This window comes from Heterodontus francisci, chromosome 1, assembly GCF_036365525.1.
Source record: "Heterodontus francisci isolate sHetFra1 chromosome 1, sHetFra1.hap1, whole genome shotgun sequence".
NCBI classification, from domain to species: Eukaryota; Metazoa; Chordata; class Chondrichthyes; order Heterodontiformes; family Heterodontidae; genus Heterodontus; species Heterodontus francisci.
The window spans coordinates 223,236,132-223,261,430 of record NC_090371.1 but is presented as its reverse complement, the minus strand read 5'-3'; the positions used below and the strand labels follow the sequence as shown (position 1 = coordinate 223,261,430).

General features: G+C 42.3%; 1 protein-coding gene across 1 annotated transcript in view; it reads left to right on the top strand.

The window, feature by feature from the left end:
* Nucleotides 1–25,299, top strand: part of LOC137356024 (rap guanine nucleotide exchange factor 2-like) — a 206,706-nt gene that overhangs the window by 47,832 nt on the left and 133,575 nt on the right. Inside the window, exons 13-15 of the mRNA XM_068021775.1 lie at nucleotides 98–309; nucleotides 1,789–1,912; nucleotides 7,552–7,759. Of these exons, the coding sequence (XP_067877876.1) occupies nucleotides 98–309; nucleotides 1,789–1,912; nucleotides 7,552–7,759 (544 nt within the window). The remainder of the gene's footprint in view (nucleotides 1–97; nucleotides 310–1,788; nucleotides 1,913–7,551; nucleotides 7,760–25,299) is intronic.

Below are 25,299 nucleotides of genomic sequence, written 5' to 3'. Positions count from 1 at the left end.
TTCCAGTTAAGTTGGTGATTACACTTCTTAAAAGACCTCTTTAAATTTTGTTGTAAGTAATATTTATTGTATCTTTTTGTCTTTGCACAAAACCTAGTGGTCTATATCTAGCACCAGTGGCAAGACTGCAGAATACTTGGAAAAAATTATCATTCAAGTATCAGAAGATATTTCAGGATCTTCAGGACCTCTTGGAACCTTCCAGGAATATGGCAAAATACCGCAATCTTTTGAACAATCAGAACCTGCAGTATCCCATTATTCCTGCCTTCCCAGTCATCAAGAAAGATCTGACATTCCTGCATGAAGGTAGGTCTGTGTAAAAAAAATGACTGTGGCTTCATTTTTAGAGTTTGCTCTCCTTAAAGTGTCGCTATTCTTTTCACACCATTCTTATGATTTCTCAATGATTATTACCATTTAAATACATTGGGCTGAATTTTACCAGCCCTTCAACACCATGGGTTGTGGCGACGGGCCTGTAAAGTTCTGTGGAGAGAGGCTGAACCTCAACCCCCGACATCGAGAAGGGCCCGCCGCATATTCCTGGCAGTGGGGAGACTCCGGTCAGCAGCACCACCACCACCTTCATCTAAATATTTAAATTAACAAAAATTAATGTAAATGAACTTACTTTTGGTGGCTGTCCCACACCGATTTTACGGCTGCCGAAGGCAGCTCGCGCGCCTTCGGAACGCCGTACGGAGTTCTGAGGTGAGAACCTGGTGGGAACGGGGGAAGAATAACATTTTCAGGGTGGGAAGGGTGGGGGAATGGGGCACAAATTTTTTATTGGCTGTGGGGATAGTGGGAAGGGGTTGAGGGTCAAAGGGAACACATTTCTGGGGGGAATGTTTAGGATATCAATACAAGTTTATGATAGGGGAGAGGGCATTTCATATATAAATTACCCATTGCGGGGTGGGAGATGGGATTTAGAATTGAAATGAAATTTTATTTTTATTTCCAGAGACCGGAACCTTTAAATATTAAAATGTTACTGAAGGGCTTGAAGCCCTTTAAAAATGACGCCGGTGCCTGTGTGGTGGTGCCAGACGCCATTGCCAGGGACACAGTGGCCACCCCTGATGATGTAGAGGGGGCGACTGCTCCGCCCCCTCTATTTAAATGAGCCGCCGCGTGTAATAAAAAATCTTTTCACATATTGATTTATCTAATTATTGTTTAAGACTTATTATTTCTTTTATAATAAGTAGTTAATGTTGTTGTTGTTTCAAGAAACCTGGTTTTGTGTGCTTTATTCTGGGGGACAAATAGAGTATCTAATTTGGCTATTCTTTTGTAGGTGGAAAACTTTCTTGATATGCTGTGACCTGTGGAGTAGTTGGACTGAATTAATAATGCATTACTCCCGCCTTGGTCATAGCAATTACAATGTTATTGTAGGTTAGCATAGCTGCTAACTATTAATAGTTCTGCCCCAATTTACAGTGAGTGCAGTCTTCCTCCTACCAACATTCCTAGTATTGAAATTAATACTCATTGTGTAGTCTCATAATCTGACTCATCCCTTCTCAGAATTTTAATACTTTGGAATTCTTTGGAATTCTGTATCTTACTCAGTCTTTCCTTCCTGCTGCAATCTTCAGACATTTAAAACAACTCAAGCTTGGTGTCATCAATTCATTACTTCCTGATTTACCTTTACAACCTTAATAGGATCCTGGTCCTTCACCTGGGGTTCTCTAGAAGGTAATTAAACATTTTATTGCAAAATAGCAATATGTTTAGCTGTCCTTGTCAATAGTGTTTTTTAAATCCTCTTAGGTAATGACTCCAAAGTAGACGGCGTGATAAATTATGAAAAGTTGCGGGTGATTGCCAACGAAATTCGTCATATTGGTCGGATGGCTTCAGCGAATGTGGATCCTGATGTTACATTCAGAACAAGGTTAGTGTTATCTATTCACAGAATGATAGAATCCATAGTGGTGTAATCTGAGCTCATTAAATTATTCATTGTAGATAATAAAGTACCTTCTTAGATAGGGATGGCTGTGAACAAGATGCTTTTTGTTAAAAGAATAAGCACAATTCAGATTGTTTCAATCCAGAAAACCCAGCAGCAATGGTACTCTGAGGATACAAAATAACTTGCTTTCCATTGAAATAACCTGCCTGATACCACAGAACGAAGAATTGCATAACCTAGCACAAAAAGCAGTGTTATTGTGTTAGTTATTATCTAATCATAGTTATGTTGCCAGTGTATGTTTTTGGTGTTAAATGTCAGGTATACAATGTTTTACAATCGGTGTTTGGAAATGTCACTTTTTCTTTCTGCAGTGCAATGCTCTTCAAAGGCCTTACACAAGCAGGGTGAAGAAGTCTCATATTTTATAGTAATTTAGAATAAATTAGAATAAGAATAGGAGCAGGAGTAGGCCATTCAGCCCATTGAACCTGCCCCGCCATTCAATATGATCGTGGCTGATAATCCACTTCAATGCCTTTTTCCCACGCTATCCTCATATCCCCTTATGTCATTTGTATTTAGAATAGAAACATAGGGACATAGGAGCAGGAACAAGAGCTAAATAAAAGCATCAAATGGTTACTATTTGTTACTATAAGTGAAGAAGTTCTGTACAGTCATGTATTTCGTACATTCACTGCTTTAGTTTTCCAAAGTCAGAAGCACTGACTCAACTTGAGTTCGTCATCCCATGATGGAGCCAAATTGAAATTAGGAACAAAAAAAAGCTGTAGTAGCTTGAATAAACCAAAACCCTCCCATAGAGTCCCTGCACTCATATTTCCAGTGAAGTGCGTCCTCTTTTAAAATAAAGTATGATAAAGAACATCTATGTGTATCATCAAGGAATTTCATGAAACAAACTAACAGGTGCATTGTTTTCAAAAAAATTAAAATGCATCTGCTGGTTTAAAATGAACAATTAGGCTTGTTATAATTGTGATTTTTCCCTATTGTTCTTTCCATTGTGGTGACCAAATCACTTTGCTAAACAAACCAGACAATTAATAAATAGGAAGATGAAGATGATTGATTTCTAACACTGGTTTTGTAAGCGGATCTGTATACTGTCTATCAGGCATTTCAGTTGCAGACCATTTGATAAAGTAATTTTATTTATCTAGAGATACAGCACTGAAACAGGCCCTTCAGCCCACCAAGTCTATGCTGACCATCAACCAGCCATTTATACTAATCCTACATTAATCCCATATTCCTACTACATCCCCTCAATTCCCCTACCTACACTAGGGGCAATTTATAACAGCCAATTTACCTACCAACCTGCAAGTCTTTGGCTGTGGGAGGAAACCAGAACACCCGGTGGAAACCCACGCGGTCACAAGGAGAACTTGCAAACTCCGCACAGGCAGTACCCGGAATCGAACCCAGGTCACTGGAGCTGTGAGGTTGCACTGCTAACCACTGCGCCACTGTGCCACCCAAGATCAGGTTTTCACAGAAAGCAAGATGTCTGATATTGTGATCACTATTTCATTGTTTCCAACCCAAGTAAATTTTACTTTTTCAGATGAATCTTACTTTTCCCATTACTACCTTTATCAGTAATTACTGCAATAATGTAAATTTTAGATTTCCTGTTGGGCCAATCAGTGGTCCTTGTGCATTTGGTTGCTTTTGATGTAAGACTGCCCATTAGCAGATGACATTTTAAAAGTATTTGGGCTAGAATTAAATCAAAATAAGACACTTTCGACAAGCAGTATTGTCTCAAATATTTTAAGTTGAACAGATATTTTAAGTTGAACAGACTTTGAATTTAGGGGTGGATTTTCAACTTGCTGCTAACAAAAATAAAAATCTACAGTTTCTATACTGGGGAGGCAATCCACTCTGTCAATTTTACTCTGCGTCGTCAAGTTAAAAATCTAACCCATCAGCAGAAGTAATTGAAAATTCAACCTGAACTACTAAAAAAGTACATTATTTTATATTATAAAGAAATATAGCATATTTAACAGAGCTTTAGACTCTCATTCAAATGATATATTGAGATAAGTATCTGGTATGTACCTGTAAGGATCGTAGAAATCCAGGTTTGAGATGGATCTGTGTGTTCTAGTTATTAGAGGTTCTGTTCCCATTGATATATGATTACATCTACAATGGACAGAATGTTTTCTGCATTTACTTGGTCTTTGTGGAGAATAATGGCAAAACAAAACCTCCAAGTACAATAAAAGCAAAATACTGCAGATGCTGGAAATCTGAAATAAAAACAAGAAATGCCACTCAGCAGGTCTGGCAGCATCTGTGGAAAGAGAAGCAGAGTTAACGTTTCGGGTCAGTGACCCTTCTTCGGAACTAGCAAATATTAGAAATGTCAAAGGTTATAAGCAAGTGAGCCGGGGGTGGGGCAAGAGATAACAAAGGAGAAGGTGTAGATTGGACAAGGCCACATAGCTGACCAAGAGGTCATGGAGCAAAGGCAAACAATATGTTAATGGTGTGTTGAAAGACAAAGCATTAGTACAGATAGGGTGTTAACGAACTGAAGATTGAGCAGCAGCAAGTACGAACATGAAAAAAAACAGTGGGTAAGCAAACTGAACAAACTACAATGAAATGAAATAAACTCACTATCCCAGGCCCCAAACACTCCTTTCAGGTGAAGCAGTGATTTACTTGTACTTCTTTCAATGTAGTATACTGTATTCACTGCTCACAATGTGGTCTCCTCTACATTGGGGAGACCAAACGCAGACTGGGTGAGCGCTTTGCGGAACACCTCCGTTCAGTCTGCAAGCAGGACCCTGAGCTTCCGGTTGCTTGCCATTTCAACACTCCCCCCTGCTCTCATGCTCACATCTCTATCGTGGGCTTGCTGCAGTGCTCCACTGAACATGAACGCAAGCTCGAGGAACAGCATCTCATTTTCCGATTAGGCACACTACAGCCTGCCGGACTGAACTTTGAGTTCAAGTAAATCGCTGCTTCACCTGAAAGGAGTGTTTGCGATCAGCGTTAAGTTATGACCGTAGAAAGCAAATGACAGGGTTCGAAAAAGTTATCAGTCATCGATAGGAAAACAGCCATCATTGAAAAGTGAAGGCTCAAAGCCCAATGAGATATGGACACAGGATATTTCTTGAGATGCTTTGCAAGCATCATTGTGTTCCTGCCATAGGCCTCCATAAACTTCTTTCTATCCATCTGTAACCACTCAAAGTATTACTGACAGTGGATCAAAGTTTGCAAGAAATAAAAAGGTTTCAATACATCTTTGCATTCATGAACATTTCAACATCACCCGTGACACCTTTGTGCTCAGAACTGTTTCAATTTTCTTTTCCTGCCACTACGTCCTTGTGTTACTCTGACATTAGCAGCTGAGGTGGAGGCAGTCTGTTCAGTGCACTGTCCCGGTGCTGTGGATGAGTGGGGCAGGTGTCCTCTGAAGGAACGGAGCTTTGATGGCTCCATCCTACTGGGGGTCTGCAGCAATAGTGCTTGAGTCTCCCCCATGTGCTCGTCTGCTGGAGGTGAGGTGGTCAAGTCGGGGGGGGGTTGGGGGGGTGGGGGAGGATGAGACACTGCGTGTGCTGGGGTGTCCTGAGCGGAAGGCCCCGGGGCAGCTGGCATGTGCTCCTCCTCCATCTGGGTGCACAATGGCACCTGTCTGTCTCCCTGAGAGGAAGGAGCACCTGGAGGGAGGTCCAGGTTCCCTGTACCCCTCTCACTTAGACTCTGCTACATGGAGCCCATGGCAACATCGATGGAGTGCAGGTCAGATCGCATATGACTTGAGTGGTCAACCAGACGCACCACAGAGCTCACCAGACTCTCGACTGAGGAAGCGTTATGCTTAAATGCCTGGGACATGGCAGACGTCATGACTTGCATAGGCTCCTCCATGGCATGCACAAAGCCACGCATGATCTTAGGCATCTCCGACATATTTTCCACATGGCTTTGCTGCATATCCAGCAGACTTCTCATAGCAACAAACAGAGGATCATCATAACCATAGGGCTGAGCGGGGGCCTGGTCCCCAGCAGTCCTCCGAGTATCAAGGGATCCGACTGGCACGGATTCCCTCAGATGCTGGGACATGTCTGTGTTGTGACCACCAGCTTGTGACATGGCAAATGTTGCATCACTACCATTGCATATATGCATCAACATCACTCATCCTGCATTGGCTTTCGCACGACATATCCAATCAGATAAACAATGTCAATCTTCATCATTTAGTAGTTGGGACCAAGGCTGCTGATGTATTTGGCTGCATTCCTTGCATACCCTCTACCTTAAAGACACAGAGCCATGGATCAAATCAAAGGAGCAGTCTCGCCAGGACCAGTTATACTTGCTGATCTGAACAAATCATTGATTCACTACACCCATGTTCTTAAGAGTTACCTCACAGTTCGCGATCTCCTCTGCTACCTCCATCCAGGCTGCCTTGGTGAGGCACTTCATCGTTCTCCATCTGCAAGGAAGAGGACCTCCCGCCTTTCCCTGACGGCCTAGAAGAAAACCTGCTGGGAGTCATCACTGAACCGTGGAGCAGGACGCTGCCTGCTGGCTGCCATGTGATTCACTTTGACGGTAGGAAAAATAAATGATATGAAGTTGGTGGTGATTTTGATTTAAGTAGAAGCTTCAACTTAAGTTGGTCTGAAGATACTTACATGAAAAGAAGGCTGTTAATCCTTGAGGCTGCAAGCACAGAATGTTTTATATCTGTGGCGATCATGGTGCTTGGGGCAGTGACGGTGGGTTCCACCAATGAAAGGCCGCCCCCGCCACATGATCCCACGTGTTCTCCGTGCCCATCGTCGCATGGCTAATTTAAATACAAAATCGCCTGGGATTTTTGTCTGTCTTTCTTCCGAAACCCACGCTTCAATATTCAGGGCTATCACTTACAGGAGGAAGAAATGGAAAAGTCTGGGTAAGTGGTGGTTACTGCAGGTGCCAAGGATGTTTTTTGCCATTTTGCATTTTCTCTTTCTGCTGCTTCCTTCTGGCTTTGACATTTTTCAGTTCTTGTGCTCTGGTCTCGTATTGGACGATCTTTATCTACTCATAGGAATCTGACATTCTGACATTGTTTAGGTGATGGGAGTGATTTTTGTTATTTGTTTTTCAATCTTATGTAGAGGAAAACATTCCATTCTTTGGGAGGAGAAGAGAGTCTACCTTCCTGCTGATCATAAAGTGGTGTAGAGAAATATCGAGACAATTTTCTTTTTAATATTGTCAGGATTTATTACAACTGCTGTTTAACATCATGACCTTTGACTCCTGCTCCAACTCTTCTGCTGAGAAGTAACTATTGGGCAGAAATAAGAACATACGTGCTTATAGTGGTGTAAAGGTTGATTGCCAACTTGAAGCAGGAGAGGGTTATCTGCAGAGTAGTTGCTGGTTTTTTATCTTTCTTTCATTCTTCATTCCTTTTCTTTTATTTTTGTCTGTCTGACTTACTGGAATGAAGCATGTGTTATTTTGAGCTTGAACAAGACTGACCTGAACCTGACCTTCCATGCTGAAATCAATGGCATCTCTCTCTCTTTCCCCTGTGGCAGGTTGCTTAGCCATGGCAGTACAAATGCTGCTGTGATGGATGCGATGCAGACAGGCGGACACAGGAAACATTTATGTTGCAGCTCGTTTCTTGATGCAAGGGAACTCTATAAAGATGGACAGATGGCTCGGAGGGTAAAACACTACCTTGAAAACCTCAACCTGGATATGGATGAAGAAAGCCTGCAGGCCTTGTCATTGCAGCGTGAGGCAAGGACTAACAGATAAGGTATGGATCTTTTTTATATTCTTGAACAAAATGTTACTCATTTATATTATATCAACAAGTGGAGAAACCAATATTTCACATTTCATTAGGTTGGGGGTTAAAGGAAACATTTGATTTCCTTCTAGTTGTGAAAAAGAATACATTTTAATTTTGAAATAGTTTATTAAAATACCAGTAATCTTGACTTCAGTGTTACATTTTATTAGAAAAGAGACAATTTATATTCTGGTTCTTTTGCACAATTACAATTAGATAATCCATTCTGAAGGTACAATTTAAAATTCTTTGTGATAGAACAAGTGGAGCAACTTATTCTTTCACAGGCAGTGTTTTAACTAAATATAATGCCTGAATGTTTACTTAAAACACAAAGGTTTAAATATCTATTGAATGAATAAGATTCATGACTAATATGCCAATCCCATTGAGAAGGTTGAAGCTGCTGTCATTGCTGTTCAATTTGCAGGTGCAGGAAAATGACAATCTCCTTGGGCCAATTGGTTTAAGCTTTCCGAACTGATATGTGCATTCATATTACAGTTGAAAGAGTAGAAAGGTTGCAACAAACTAACGCTTAAATATTTAACATAGTTTATTTTTAATTAATTGTTATCTATGGTATTCCCACAGGGACCAAGTTTGAAGTAGAAGACAAAAACATGTTTTTGCACCATTTTAAGGGCTGTGATAGTGCAGTATAGCCCTATGAGAAATATGGGGCTGGATTTTAAGAGCCTGCTGCCGCTCCTGGCGGTGGATGAAAAAATGTTGGGCCGCACATGCGAGCCGCAAGCTGCAGAACCAACTCGATCTGCCGTGCGGCAGCTCATTTAAATAGCTGGTGTCTCCCCTCCCTATCTCTGTGACATCTTCCAGAAATAAACTTCCCTCCATTCCTTACTCTGGCCTTGTGATCCCTCCCCCACTTCCCACCATTGACAGCCATGATTTCAGCATCAAGGCCTGATGCTCTGGAATTTCTTCTTTCAAACATTCCACTCCCTCTCCTCCTAAAAGATGCTCTTCAAAATCTATCTCTTTTACCAAGCTTTTGGTTAAACCCTTCTAATTCCTCATTTGCCTTGGCATCCATTTTGGTTTTATTGTGCCTCTATGAAGTTCCTTGGGCCGTTTTGATGACATTATGAGCAAATATGGTTAGGAAAGGGATTGATAGATGTAAAGATAAGTTTAGACAGAGAAAAGATCTTGGGAGCGGAGCAGCGATTCTAAGTTAAAACTTTTGTGTCCTTAAAAAAAAAGTTAAAGTAATTGGTGTGTAATTATGTTATCCTGTAATTTTAAATTTTTAAAACACACCAGTGGGTACTTCTTATTGCTTAATATGCTGGGACCCCAGTAGTTTCCTCAATTATTACAATATTTCCTTTGCCTTTTCCAGTTGAAATTTTACACTGCCACCCATTTGAAAAGGCGGCATTCATACATCTACTGCAGATGTTTCAGACCATCATTTTTTAAAACAATATCTCTATACTCTACGTTAACATGAAAATGGCAATTATTTGTTAAAGCCCTGCTGAACAGCATGAATTTTTATGTTCAAACCTGAGTCATTTATCTTAGATCCAGAATTAACTTTCTACAACCAGATAGCGTGCTAAACCTGAGTGGCATTGTTTTCCCTTTGTTTTTGTTCTGTGGAGATCCTTTAGTCTGATGGCTACTTCCACTATACGAGCGTACAAGCACAAGAATGCACGAGCAAATATGGTCAGAGCAGGAAAAATGGTAAAAAGACAGAACTAAAAAGGTTCTTTATCTGAAGGCACACAGCATTCGTAACAAGATAGGTGAATTAATGGCACAAATAGAAATCATTGGCATGATATGATAGCAATTACAGAGACTTGGTTGCAAGGTGACCAAGGCTGGGAACTGAATAATCAAGGGTATTTGACATTTCGAAAGGATAGGAAGGAAGGAAAAGAGGTGAGGTAGCTCTAATAATCAAGGATGAGATCAGTACAGTAGTGAGAAATGATCTTGGCTCAAAAGACCTGGGTGGAATTAAGAAATAGCAAGGGAAAGAAATCACTGGTGGGAGTAGTTTATAGGCCTCGAACAGTAGCTACACAGTAGGGCAGAGTATAAATCAAGAAACAATGGGGACTTGTGAGAAATGTACTGCAATATTTGTGGGCAATTTAAATATTCATATAGATTGGACAAATCAACTTGGCAAAGGTAGCCTTGAGGACGAGTTCACAGAGGGTATTCGGGACAGTGGGCTGGATTTTAACAAGCCCTCGATGTCGTGATCCGTGGCGGGGGGGCCTGAAGTTGTATCCGGATGAGGCCCACCATGGACCTCGACTCTGGCAGGGCCCGGCTCAATCCTCCTGGTGGCAGAGAGGCTTTGTGGAGGAACTGAAAACAATCACTCTCACGAGAGGAAAATATACTAGGAAAGCTAATTAAGACTAAAGACTACCTAATCCCCTGGACTTGATAACCTGAATCCTAAGGTCTTATAAGAAGTAACTGCAGAGATAAAGGATGCATTGATTGTAATCTTCCAATATTCCCTAGATTCTGGAAAGGTCCCAGCAGATTGGAAAACTGCAAATGTAACGCCCCTGTTGAAGAAAGGAGGAAGACAGAAAGCAGGAAACTATAGGCCAGTTATCCTAACATCTATCTTTGAGAAGATGTGGAATCCATTATTAAGGAAGTAGTAGCAGGAATTTTGAAAATCATAATGCAATAAAGCAGAGTCAATGTGCTTTTATTAAAGGGAAATTATGTTTAACAAATTTATTTGAGTTCTTTGAGGACGTAATGAGCAAGATGGATAAGGGGAACCAGTAGATGTACTGTATTTGGATTTCTAAAAGGCATGCGATAAGTTGTCACATAGAAGTTTACAACACAAGTTAGAGCTCATGGTGTTGGGGATAATATAATAGTCTTGCTAGAGGATTGGCTAACTAACAGGAAACGGGGAGTCGGATAAAAGGGTCATTTTGATGTTGGCAAACTGTAACTAGTGGCATGCCACAGGGATCAGTGTTAGTGCCTCATCTATTCACAATCTAGATTAATGACTTGGATGAAGAGACCGAATATATTAGAAACAAATTTGCTGACAATACAAAGATAGGTGGGAAAGCAAGTTGTGAGGAGGACATAGAGAGTCTGCAAAGCGATATAGATAGGTTAAGCAAATGGACAAAAATTTGGCAGATGAAGTATAATGTGGGAATATGTGAGGTTTGCCCACTTTGGTAGGAAGAATAGAAAAGCAGAACATTATTTAAATGGAAAGAGATTGCAGAATGCTGCAGTACAGAGGGATCTAGGTACCCTTGTGCATGAATTACAAAAAGTGAGCATGCAGGTACCACAAGTAATTAGGAAGGTAAATGGAGCATTGGCATTTATTGCAAGGGGGATGGAATATAATAGTGGGGAGCTCTTGCTACAACTGTACTGGCCATCAGTGAGACCACACCTAGAGTACTGTGTACAGATTTGGTCTCCTTATTTAAGGAGCGATATACTTGCATTGGAGGCAGTTCAGAGAAGGTTCACCAGGTTGATTCCTGGGATGACGGGGTTAAGCAGATTGAGCAGCTTGGGCACATTGGAGTTTAGAAAAATGAGAGGTAATCTTATCGAAACATATATGATTCAGAGGCGGCTGGATAAGGTAGATGCTGAGAGGGTATTTCCCCTCATGGGGGCATCTAGAATGAGGAGGCACAGTTCAGAGCTCGGGGTCTCCCATTTAAGATGGCGATGTGGACGAATTTCTTTTCTCAGAGGGTCTTTAGTGTTTGGAATTCTCTTCTTCAGCGAGTAGTGGAGGCTCGGTCATTGAATGTATTCGAGGCTGAATTGGATTGATTTTTGATCTAGAGATGTGTCAAGGGTTATGGGGAACGGGCAGGAAAGTGGAGTTAAGGCCATGATCAGATCAGCCATGATCTTATTGAATGGTGGAGCTGGCTTGGTGGGCCTGTTGTGTCTAATCCGCAGTTACCCTTAAAGAATCCATGGAAGCTGATTGGTGAAAGATATATCAATAATTTAATCACACACTAAATCATCAAGTACAAGCTCTCACTAACTTGCACAGTATCAAGAATCATCAAAGTCACTACTTGCACAGTATACTACCCGTCAAGGCACATGGTGATCAGTTTCAGACTTGTGGCTGCTCTTCTGTTCTCTGAGTCCTTGGCTCAGGGGTATCTTCTCGAGTGTTCTTCCCCAGGGTTCTCGTGCTGCCCCAGTTTTAGTTAGGGGTTAAATCTGGTTTCCAAGACCCTCCCCTCTTACTTACTCATAGGGGTCTACTTTAATGGCATGATGATAATTCCTTATTTGGCTCAGTGAGATCATGGTTCATTTCTTTGCAGTTTTCCATTTTCTACTGTGAGTCTAATCGTATCTTGTGTCCATAGTGACTCCTTTATCTGGTATGTGCAAGGACACTGAGTCTGCTAGCATCTTTGCTGTTCCCCTTTCTACCCAACCCCCCTATGCTTTAACACACTGTGTATTGTTGTGTGATTAGCCCCTTGGTTTCAACTAAGTTCTTATATGTTTTTACTGTATGTGTTTTTACTGGGTCTGCAGGCCTTAAGGCCAACTCCTCCAATTTATTATGTTTCTTATGTTTCTAAATCTGTTTTCATTTTATACCAGTCCAGGTTTACTGAATAACAATGGTTATGAAGCAACATATTAATACTAATGAAATTCTAATTATTTTTTTTCCATTTCTTCCATATCTTTCTTTTGGGCCTCCTTATCTCGTGAGACAATGGATATGCGCCTGGAGGTGGTCAGTGGTTTGTGGAGCAGCGCCTGGAGTGGCTATAAAGGCCAATTCTGGAGTGACAGGCTCTTCCACAGGTGCTGCAGAGAAATGTGTTTGTCGGGGCTGTTGCACAGTTGGCTCTCCGCTTGCGCCTCTGTCTTTTTTCCTGCCAACTACTAAGTCTCTTCGACACGCCACAATTTAGCCCTGTCTTTATGGCTGCCCGCTAGCTCTGGCGAATGCTGGCAACTGACTCCCACAACTTGTGATCAATGTCACACGATTTCATGTCGCGTTTGCAGACGTCTTTATAGCGGAGACATGGACGGCCGGTGGGTCTGATACCAGTGGCGAGCTCGCTGTACAATGTGTCTTTGGGGATCCTGCCATCTTCCATGCGGCTCACATGGCCAAGCCATCTCAAGCGCCGCTGACTCAGTAGTGTGTATAAGCTGGGGGTGTTGGCCGCTTCAAGGACTTCTGTGTTGGAGATATAGTCCTGCCACCTGATGCCAAGTATTCTCCGAAGGCAGCGAAGATGGAATGAATTGAGACGTTGCTCTTGGCTGGCATACGTTGTCCAGGCCTCGCTGCCATAGAGCAAGGTACTGAGGACTTTCTTCCATATATGTAACTGGTATTAAAATTTGACTATAGAGTAATTCAAATCTTTTCTATTTTCCAGGTTTTGTTTCAGCCCAAGTGCTACTGCAGATAATGTTACAGATTCTAGTCAGAATGAAAGTTCCTCCCTCTGCAGCACTGTCACCAATTCTTCCACTGATCTTGCATCAGTCAATCACATTGCGGTGGGTCTGGACTCACATATCAACCAGACTGGTTAAGGACAGCAGGTTTCCTTCCCATCTGGTCCTTTGGGGCTTTTACGACAATCTTGTAATTACATGGTCCATTTCTACGGATATTAGCGTTTTATTCCAGATTTATTTATTCACCGAATTTAAATTTCCCAGGTGCTGTGATGAAATTTGAACTCATAGCTCTGAATCATTTGTCCAGGCCTCTGGAATCCTTGTCCAGTAACCACTAAGCTACCAGTCTCTTATAGGTTTACCCTGAGGTAGATGGCACCTCTTCTCCCCATCCTGGCGTGTACCCAAAAATAGGCATGCCTGCACTTCTGGGTCATAGTTTCTGCCTGATAAAACTATTAAAACTTACGTGGTGGGCCAGTGTGGGTGCGGGGGAGGCAGGTCAATTTTGCCACGGTAAGATCATTTCAGGCAGTTGTGGCTTACGCTTATAAACTGTTCCACTTAAATTACTACTTGCTGTTTTTAAGAAGTGATTAGGTCTAAGGAAATCACATTTAAATATTTCACAGGCACACCTAGTTGCTCAGTTTTTACAGGTTTGTATGGCTTTTGCTGCAACCTTTGGTTCTGTAAATCACAACTTTTTGCCACGTTTCTCTGGTTTAATTGGTGGGGTGGAGAGGAAGACTATTTCTCTTCTAATTTTCCTCAGTGATTGCTTATTCTTATACTTGTGATATGTGAAGAATGTTTCCAAAAGAAGAAGGAAGACCTTACAAGGTAGATAATCCAACTCTTCATGTTAGCCTTTAGGAACAGTATTCCAGCTCAGTATTGACTAAAATTTATTGTTACAATCAGAAATATTGGTCAATGTAATATGCAATGGTGGGTTCATCATCTAAAACACAAATGTTAACTTCAAGTTGGTTTTTTTCAGTTGGATTAAGGGTATTATGTTGTCATTCAGTTGTTAGACTAATTTCTCGATTATTCTGTTTTTGAAATATTAGAACAATTCTTGCCAGAAATTACTTAAGATAACCAGATCTTTATGAAAGGCCACTTGTTTCTTCCTACTCTTCCCAACTGCAGATGATCAGAGAGCGAGATTGGAAACTTGTGTCGTGGAAAATCACGGGGACAGATGTGCAGACGAGTACTCTCTAATGCAGCATATTGATGCACTAGTCTATTTGGTACCTTACTCCTTTTTTAGGTTTTACTATTGTTGATGTGTGTACTTTTAACTTTATTTATCAAATTGATTTTTTGATTTAATTTGTCCTTAACAGAAGATGAGCACGTTTCTGCAGTCGGACCAGAGTTCATTTCCTGCTCCTTTTTGGTTTTTGTTGCTTCCCGATGATGCCGGTTACCTTATGGACATCACAACGGATCATCCAGATATCGGAATCTTGGAACCAAAGGAAGTGAAGTTTTTAACAGGATACAAATCATGTTAATGTTTTCAGCTAATTTTGGAACATAGATTCACTTTTGATCACAGATCTTGGGTTTTCCTTTATCGCTGTCTGCTCCTCTTGCTCTTCCTCAGGTCCACTCTTGGGCCTTGTTTTATCCTCATTTGCTCCTCTCGCTCCCTACACAATCTCTGTCGGGACTTCCTCTTAAATCAGTTGCTCCTCTCACTCTCACGCAGATCCACTCTCGGGTCATGTTTTATTTTGGGTGGCAATTTCTCAGGTATTCTTTTAACCCAAGTTTCTCCATTTACTTTCCCACAGGACCGTTCTGGGTCTTGTTTTACTCTGGGTCGCTACTCTCTGTCAGTCACAGGTCCGCTCTTGGATCTTGTTTTATCCTCGGCCGCTCCTCTTGTTCTCCTACAGGTTCTCTCTCAGGCCTTCCCTTTTCCTTGGTTGCTCCTCTCGCTCTCCTACAGATCCACTCTTGGGGATTGATTTATCTTGGGTCAGGCCTGTCGCACTCCCACAGGTCCAGTCTGGGCCATTGATTTATCCTAGGTCGATCCTCTCGCTCTCCTGCAGGTCTGATCTTGGGAATTGTCTTATCCTGGGCTGCTCCTTTTGCCCTTCTGCCGGTCAACTCCCACACTTCCCTTTATCCTCGGCAGCTCCTCTCATTCTCCTGCAGATTCTGTCTCAGGCCTTCTTTTACCCTCGGTTGCTCCTCTCACTCTCCCACAAGTCCACTCTCGGGCCTTGTTTCATCCTTTGCCGATCCTGTCGCTGTCCCACAGGTCCGCTCTTGGGGATTCCATTATCCTGCATTACTCCATTCGCTCTCCTGCATCTCTGATGTTGGTCCTTGTTATAACCTTGTTTGCTCCTCTTGCTATTCCCCCACCCAACACTTGGGCCTTGTTTTCACTGCGGTTGTTCCTCTCATTGTACTGTAAGCCGCTCTCGGGCCCGGTTTTAGTTTGGGTTGCACCTCCCACACTCCCGCAGGTCAGCTCTACGGTCATCCTTTATCCTCAGTTTCTCCTCTCGCTCTCCCACAGATCTGCTCTCAAACATTCCATTATCCTGGATTGCTCCTCTCACTCTCCTGCAGGACCACTCTCAGGCCTTGTTTTATCTTCGGTTGCTCCTCTCACTCTCCTGCAGGGCTTTCTCAGGTCTTGTTTTAATATGAGCCACACCTCTCGCTCTCCCACAAATCTGCTCTGGAGCCTTGTTTTATCCTGGGTCTCTCCTCTTGCTCCTCCATGGACCTGCACTCAGGCTTTGTTTTCTCCTCTTACTCTCTTGCAGATCCGCTCTAGGGCATTCCATTATTCTGGGTTGCCCCTCTCGCTCTCTCTCTCTCACATGTCCGTTCTTTGGCATTTTTTAACCTACAATGCTCTTCGAACTCTCCCACAGGGCCACTCTCGGGCCTTCATTACTCACAGATCCACTCTCGGGCCTTGTTTTATCCACAGTCGCTCCTATTGCTCTCCCTCAGGTCCACTGTCAGACCATGTTTTTTATTGGGTTGTTCCTCTCTCTCTCCTGCAGGTCCACTCCTAGACCTTCCTTTATCTCCAGACTCTCCTCTCGCACTCCCTGAGATCCGTTCTAGGGCCAACCATTATCCTCAGCTCTGCTCTCAGTTCTTATTTTATAGAGGGGTCGCGCCTCTTGCTCTCCCACAAATCCACCATCGGGCTTTTTGTATCCGGAGTCGCATCTCTCATTCTAACACAGGTCCGCTCTTGAGCCTGGTTTTAACCTGGGTTGCTCCCCTCACAATCCCACAGATTCTGTCTCAGGCCTTCATCTTCCCTCAGTTGCACCATTCATTCTTCCACAGGTCCTCTCTCAGGGCTGTGTTTTATCTTCGGTCGTTCCAATCGCTCTTCTGCAGGTCCTTTTCAAGCTTTGTTTTATCCTCAGTGGATCCTCTCGCTCACCCGCAGATCTGCCCTCAGGCATTTCATTATTCTGGGTTGCTGCTCTGGATCTCCCACAGGACCACACACAGGACATTGTTTTATCCTCGGTTGATCCTCTGCCTGTCCAGCAGGTTCTCTCTCAGGACTTGCTTTTCTCTCAGTTGCTCCTCTCGTTCTCCCCCAGTCCGTTCTTGGTCTATTTTCATCCTCGGTCGATCCTCTTCCTCTCCCGCAGTCCACTCTCAGGCATTATTTTATTCTCGGTTATTCCTCTCGTTCTCCCACAGGCCCGTACTTGGGGCATATTTTATCTTTGGCCGTTCTGCTCACACTCCAGATCTGCTCTTGGGCTTTATTTTATCTTCAATCAATCCTCTTGCTCTCCCGCAGATACAATCGAGGACATTCCATTATCCCCATTATCCTGGGATGCACCTCTTGCTCTCTCACAGGTCACAAAATCAAAGAATTGTTACAGTGCAGAGGGAGGCCATTTGGCCCATCGTGTCCGCACTGGAGCCACAAAGAGCAATTCCCTCAGTTCCATTCCCCTGCCTTCTCCCCATAACCCTACACATTCTTCCTTTTCATTTAACTATCTAATTCCCTTTTGAATGTTTCAATTGAACCTCCTTCCACCACATTCTCAAGCAGTGCATTCCAGATCTTAACCACTCGCTGCGTGAAAAAGTTTTTCCTCATGTCACTTTTGCTTCTCTTACCAAATACTTTAAATCTGTGCCCTCTCGTTTTTGATCCTTTCACGAATGGGAACAGTTTCACTCCATCTACTCTGTCCAGGCCCCACACGAATTTGAATACATCCATCAAATCACCTTTCAGCCTTTTCCAAGGAAAACAGCCCTAACTTCTTCAGTCTATCTTCATAACTGAAATTCCTCCTCCGTGGAACCATTCTTGTGAATCTTTTCTGTACTCTCTCCAATGCCCTAACTTCTTTACTAAAGTGCGGTGCCCAGAACTGGACGCAATACTCCAGCTGAGGCCGAACTAGTGTCTTATACAAGTTCAAAATAACTTCCTTGCTCTTGTACTGTATGCCCCTATTAATAAACACTGTATGCTTTATTGACCGCACTCTCAACCTGTCCTGCCACCTTCAATGACTTATGTCCATATACACTCTGCTCCTGCACCCCCATTAGAATTGTACCCTTTATTCTATATTGTCTCTCCATGTCCGCCCGACCAAAACTAATCACTTCATATTTCTCAGCATTGAACTTTATTTGCCACCTGTCTGCCCATTCCACCAACTCATCCATGTCCTTTTGAATTTCTGCACTATATTCCACACAGTTCACAATGCTTCCAAATTTCGTATCATTTGCAAACTTTGAAATTGTGCCCTGTACACCAAGGTCTAGGTCATTAATATTTATTACGAAAAGCAAGGGTCCCAACACTGATCCCTGGGGAACTCCACGACAAACCTTCCTCCAGCCCCAAAAACATCCATTAACCACTACTCTTTGTTTCCTGTCACTCAGCTAATTTCATATCCATGTTGCTACCATTCCTTTTATTCCATGAGCTACAATTTTGCTCACAAGTCTGTTGTGTGGCATTGTGTCAAATGCCTTTTGAAAGTCCATGTACACCACATCAACAGCATTGCCCTCATCAACCTGCTCTGTTACCTCCTTAAAAATCTCCAGCAACTTAGTTAAACATGATTTTCCCTTAAGAAATCCATGCTGGCTTTCCTTCATTAACTCACATTTGTCATGTGACGATTGATTTTGTCCCAAATTGTTTTTGCTAGAAGTTTTTCCATCACTGAAGTTAAACTGACTGGCCTGTAATTGCTGGGCTTATCTTTACACCCTTTATTGAACAAGGGTATAATATTTGCATTGTCAGACTTGGTTTTAACCTGGATGCTGTTCTCACATTCCCGTGGGTTCGCTCTTGGGCCTATTTTAACGTTGGTTGTTCATCTCACTCTCCCATACGACCACACTCGAGCTTTGTTTTATCCTCACTCGATCCTCTTGCTCACCTGCAGACCCACTCTTGAGCTTTGGTTTCTGCTCAGTCGATTCTCTTGTAGATCCACTCTAGAGCATTCCTCTCGCTCTCCCACAGGACTACTCTTAGGCCATTTTTTCTCTTGGGTCACTCCTGTCGTTCTCCCTCAAGTCCGTTCTCAAACAATGTTTTCTCTTGGGTCACTCCTGTCATTCTCCCTCAAGTCCGTTCTCAAACAATGTTTTCTCTTGGGTCACTCCTGTCATTCTCCCTCAGGTCCGCTCTCAGGCCTTCTTTTATCTCCAGACTCTCCTCTCGCACTCCCACAGGTCCTTTCTAGGGCCAACCATTATCCTCAGTCCTGCTCTCAGTCCTTATTTTACAGAGGACTTGCTCCTCTTGCTCTCCCACAAATCCACTATTGTGCTTTTTTGTATCCGGAGTCACATCTCTCATTCTAACACAAGTCCGCTCTCGAGCCGAGTTTTATCCTGGGTCGCTCCTCTCACCTTCCTGAAGGTTCTCCCTCATGCTTTCATCTTCCCGCGGTTTCGCCACTTGCTCTCCCACGGGTTCTCTCTCAGGCTTTGTTTTATGCTCGCTTTCTCCTCTCGCTCTCCTGCTCAGTTTTCGGGCATTCCATTATCCTGGGTCACTGCACTCGCTCTCCCACAAGTCTGTTCTTGGGCCTTGTTTTATCCTCGGTTGATCCGCTTGCACTCCAGCAGATCCTCTCTCGGGGTTTATTTTATCTTATGTCAATCCTTTTGCTGTCCCGCAGATACGATCGAGAGCATTTCATTGTCCTGTATTGCTTCTCTCGCAGGTCCCTTCTCGGACATGGTTTTAACCTGGAGGCTGTTCTTGTATTCCTGCAAGACCACACCTGGGCCTTGTTTTACTCTTGGCTGTTCCTCTTGCCCTCCCTCATGTCTGCTCTCGGGCCTTCCTTTATCTCCAGTCTCCCCTCTCACTCTCCCGTAGCTCCATTCTAGGGCCAACCATTATCCTCAGTTGGTCCTCTCGCTCCACCACAGGCCAACTCTCAGGCCTTATTTTATAGAGGTTTTCTCCTCTCACTCTCCCACAAATCCGCTCTTGGGCTTTGTTTTATCCGGGGTTGCTCCTCATTCTTGGGGCTTGTTTTATCCTCGGCCATTGCACTTGCGTTCCCACAAGTCCACTCTTGGGCTTTCCTTTATCTTCAGTCTCTTGCTCTCCCCCAGATACTGTCTTGAGCCTTCCATTATCCTGGGCTGCTCCTCTCCATTTAGCCCAGATCCTTTGTCGGGTCCTGATTTTTCTTGGGTTGATCCTCTCACGCTCCTGCAGGTCCATTCTGGAGCCTCAGTTACTTTTCTCGCTCCCCTACCGGCCCCGCTTTGAGTCCTTATTTTATAGAGGTCACTCCTTTCACTCTTAAGCAAATCTGCTCTCGGACCTTGTTTTATTCTGGGTCGCTCCTCTCATGCTCCAACAGGTTCTCTCTCAGGCCCTGTTCTTTCTTTGGTCGCTCTTATCACCCTCTCACAGGTTCTTCTCGGGCCTTGTTTTATTCTTGGTTGATCCTCTCGCTCTCCCGCAGGTCCACTCTCAGGAATTCCTTTTCCTTCGGTTGCTCCTCTGGCTCTCCCACCTGGCTGTTCTTGGTCTACTTGTATCCTCGGTTGCTCCTCTTGCTCTCCTACAGTCTACCTCTCGGGTGTTGTTTACTTCTCGGTTGATCCTCTTGATTTCCTGCAGGTCCACTCTCAGGCTTTGTTTTATGTTCGGTTTCTCCTTTCACTTTCCCACAGAGCCATTCTCAGCCATTGTTTCATCTTCAGTCAATCCTCTCACTCTCCCGCAGATAAGGTCCAGGGCATTCCATTACCATAGCTTGCACACGTTGTTCTCCCGCAGGTCCATTCTCAGACATTCTTTTATGCTGGGTCGTTCCTCTTGCTCTTCCATATGTCCATTCTCAGACCTTACATTATCTTCAGTCGCTGCCCTCGCTCTCCTGCAGGTCACCTCTTGTGCCTTCCTTTACCCCTGTCTAGTCCTCTTGCTCTCCCGTTATTAATTTAACTGTATTATGTGTAATTTGCCAGTTTCAGTATACAGTCAATGGACACTGAATGCATATAGGCAGACAAAAATAAATCAAGGTTATATTTAAGGGTTGTACAAATAATATAAACCTAACTGTAATTCTACAACATAGAACTGCTCATCTCATTTCAAGAGATTTGGGATGTTAAGTGCAAAATATATGATTATTGGTGATTTCCTCAAACTTTTGATTCTACTTGTTCCTGTATGTCTTGGAAGGATAATTGATGGAGTTTGTATCCCTTTTGTATTTTTAATACAATTAATTGTAAATAATAGTTATATTTTTGTTGAAAATGATAGAAATGTATTTTGTTTATATCATTACATCCAGTTTAAACAGAGCTGGGAATAAATGGTGTTGTTTCTTTATGGAAGTTTGTAATCATACTCACTGGGATATACAATACGGGGAATATGGTTGTCAACCCTCCAGGATTGTCCTGGAGTCTCCAGGAATTAAGGATTAATCTCAAGGACAATGATGCAGAAAAAAGCATCGATAGAGACATTAAAACATTCAGTTTTTTCCCATTTTCTTTGAAAACTATTGTTTATTCGTTACAAAAATGTTAGAGATGGGGATAAAAGGCTTTTTGACAGTCAAAAGTCATCCAATGGGGTAATGAAGAGTCCTTTTATTTGAAATGATTGAGGGGGTTACTGTCAGTCCCAACAACGAGTATATCTTTTCAAAGTGAAGGCACCTCGCTCGAGCTTGTGTGATTGCACGAAGCATCCACCGAGCAACGTCAGTCAAAGGGAATCGGGAATCTAATGGTGACAGAAGTTGCTGCTGCTCCCACACCCAGACCATGCTATCTCCAGCAGATTAAGGGAAATAACAGATAAGATCTGCTCTGAATTGCAAAACATAGCACATCAGCAAAATTTCCAAACAAGATCCATTCGAGAGAAATGAACAGTTTCAGAACTATTCAAAGTTGGTCAATTCATCAAATGACTTCTATTTACAACTCCACAATTAATGCATTCTCTATCCAATTTAGGAGGAATTTTAGATGGTTTATACAACAGCCTAATGCATTGATTGGATTTTTAACTAGCAGAATTATCTTTTTATTAAATGCAGAACCACAATTCAGCTTTAGTTGCTGTATCAAACCATGACAATAATTAGATATTACAGAATCACAAAACTGTTACAGCACAGAAGGAGACCATTCGGCCCATCCTGTCTGCACTGGCTCTCCAAGCGAGCAATTCACTTTGTGCCATTCCCCTACCTTCTCCCAGAATCATGTATATTCTTAATTTTTGGGTAACTATCTAATTCCCTTTTGAATACCACAATCGAACCTGCCTCCACCACACACTCTGGCAGTGCATTCCAGATCCTAACTACGCACTGCGTGAAAAAGTTAAAAGATATTAATAATGTCCTTAAAATAAAATAGTTTGCTCAGTATACTGGTTAAGTGTAAAACTGAAACCGGGTCTTTGAAGTGATGTATTTCATTCAAACACAATTATTTATGGCATTGCACAATAGCACAAATGCAGGCACTGCTGGAGTGAATGTCAGCTTCTCACCTCTCAGGCTGCAACTGCTCTGCGTGATTGATCTAATCCAGGAAAACTGTAACAAAGGGTCAATGGACACCATCACACAGGAAAATACCAAATTCAGCTCTGCAAATTATGTGTATATGGAATGTTAGTGGCAGATAAATAGAATCATGGAACAGGCAAAAGGGATAGAAATAGAAATGGTGACTTAAATATGACAAATTGGAAACTGAGTTACTTAAGAATGTGTCTCAACACTGATGGAATTAGCAGGAAGGCAGAAGGATGTAAATAATTTGGAGTGATGGGGAGAGGGAAAATTAAAGAGGAGTAGAGAGAGTAACAGATTGACAGATATCCCCATTGTAGTGAGGTGACTGCTAATGTAAGGCATTCAGATACATCCAAATCTAAATGCATTTAGATTTTTTTCTTGAGACTTGATATTGCAGTAAATTAACAACTGTATAAAATATTACTTTGAAAATAATTATTTTGACAGTTGTCTGAACACTGTTCTCATGTGTCCTTGGGTAGAATTTTGCAGCACAGAAATAGGCCATTCGGCCCAACTGGTCTATGCTGGTGTTTATGCTCCAAAAGATCCTCCTCTCATCTTCCTTCATTTTTCCTGATCAACGTATCTTTCTATTCCTTTCTCCTTCATACACTTATCAAGCTTTATACAAATGTTGACTTTCAATATGAATGATCAACACTACAAACTTGAAATACCTGTACATATAAGTTTCAAAATGTTTTTTCGATACACACATTTGTGAATTCTACATTTGTGAAACTCCCAAGATAACTCATGTAACATAATCAGAAATCTGCATGAATTGCATAGCTTTGGTGTTATCCATTTTCTCACCAATTACAATACAAAATGTTGTTTATATTGCAATAACCCTGAATTTCTGTATTCAATACAAGCTTACATTTTTATATATAAAAATAAAATTGCATTATTTTAAGTTTCTTGTAATTACAACCTTTTGTTTGAAAAATAGATTAAAATATAATTAGTTTAAACATAAATCTTGTTTTTGGACTGATCTCGATCTAATTAAAGGGAAATTACAATCTGCAGGTACAGAGAGCCATAACTGTTTACAAAAAAATATTCAGTTATCTAAGAAACCTGTCTGAAGGTGAAACAGGTGTACAGTTTGTACAGAGTAACAGAATGGACAGAAATCAGAGAGTGGGGGTAAAGGGTAGTTATTCAGAGAAGAAGGTGGAAAGTGGGGTCCCACAAGGATCAACGCTGGGAAACAGTTTTACATCATTTATATTAATAATTTAGACTTTGAAATCAAAAACAGTGTTTCTAAATTTGCGGATGACATCAAGTTGTGGGGAAATAGTCAATACTGAGGAGGACGGCAACAAATTACAAGACAATTATAAACTTACTGAATGGGCTTATGATTGAGAAATGACTTTCAACACAGATTAAAATGAAGTATTATATTTTGGTAAGAAAAAATCACCAGGTCAGATATAACTTGGGAAATCAGAATTCAAATGAGGTAGAGAAAAAAAGAGATGTAGGAGTAAAAATACACATCACTAAAAGTAGTGATGCAGGCTAATATGACCACAAAAAACCAAGCTTGAGTGTTTATTTCTTGAGGGATATAATTGAAAAGGTGTGACTTTATGTGGAGCCTTGGCTAGCCCACACTTGGAGTACTGTGTACAATTCTGGTTGTCACAATGTGAGGTTATACCCATCAGGAAAGGATGATAAGGCTGGGTCTGTTTTCTGTTGAAAAGAGAGGCTGAGGGGTGACCTCATAGAGTTCTTTAAAATTTTGATAGAGGAGACACAAAGAGAGTTTGGACTGAGTTTTCCAGGACCTTTAGGGATGGGCTCGGAGGCTTGAGATGGGAGGTGGGTTGTGGTTGGGAGCGGGGAGGATATCGGGACGGAAGACGTTGGGATGGAAGCCCACTTCTTCATGTCATTTCTGGATATTGAGGAATTGAGGAATATAAAGACAGTAGGAAGGAACTTAAGCAAGGAGTCAGGAGGGCTAAAAGGGGTATAGAAAAGTCATTGGCAAACAGGATTAAGGAAAATCCCAATTCTTTTTATACGTATATAAAGAGCAAGAGGGTAACCAGGGAAAGGGTTGGCCCACTCAAGGACAGAGAAGGGAATCTATGTGTGGAGCCAGAGGAAATGGGCGAGGTACTAAATGAGTACTTTCCATCAGTATTCACCAAAGAGAAGGACTTGGTGGATGATGAGCCGAGGGAAGGGGGTGCAGATAGTCTCAGTCATCTCATTATCAAAAAGGAGGAGGTGTTGGGTGTCTTGCAAAGCATTAAGGTAGATAAGTCCCCAGGGCCTGATGGGATCTACCCTGGAATACTGAGGAAGGCAAGGGTGGAAATTGCTGGTGCCTTGACAGAAATCTTTGCATCCTCATTGGCTACGGGTGATGTCTCAGAGGACTGGAGAATGGCCAATGTTGTTCCTTTGTTTAAGAAGGGTAGCAAGGATAATCCAGGAAATTATTGGCCGGTGATCCTTACGTCAGTGGTAGGCAAATTATTAGAGAGGATTCTTCGGGACATGATTTACTCCCATTTGGAAACAAACGAACTTATTAGCGAGAGGCAGCATGGTTTTGTGAAGGGGAGGTCGTGTCTCACTAATTTGATTGAGTTTTTTGAGGAAGTGACAAAGATGATTGATGAAGGAAGAGCAGTGGATGTTATCTATATGGACTTTAGTAAAGCCTTTGACAAGGTCCTTCATGGTAGACTGGTACAAAAGGTGAAGTCACACGGGATCAGAGATGAGCTGGCAAGATGGATACAGAAACAAAAACAAGAAATGCTGGATTCACTCAGCAGGTCTGGCAGCATCTGTGGAAAGAGAAGCAGAGTTAACGTTTTGGGTCAGTGACCCTTCTTCGGAACTGACAAATATTGGAAAAGTCACAGATTATAAACAAGTGA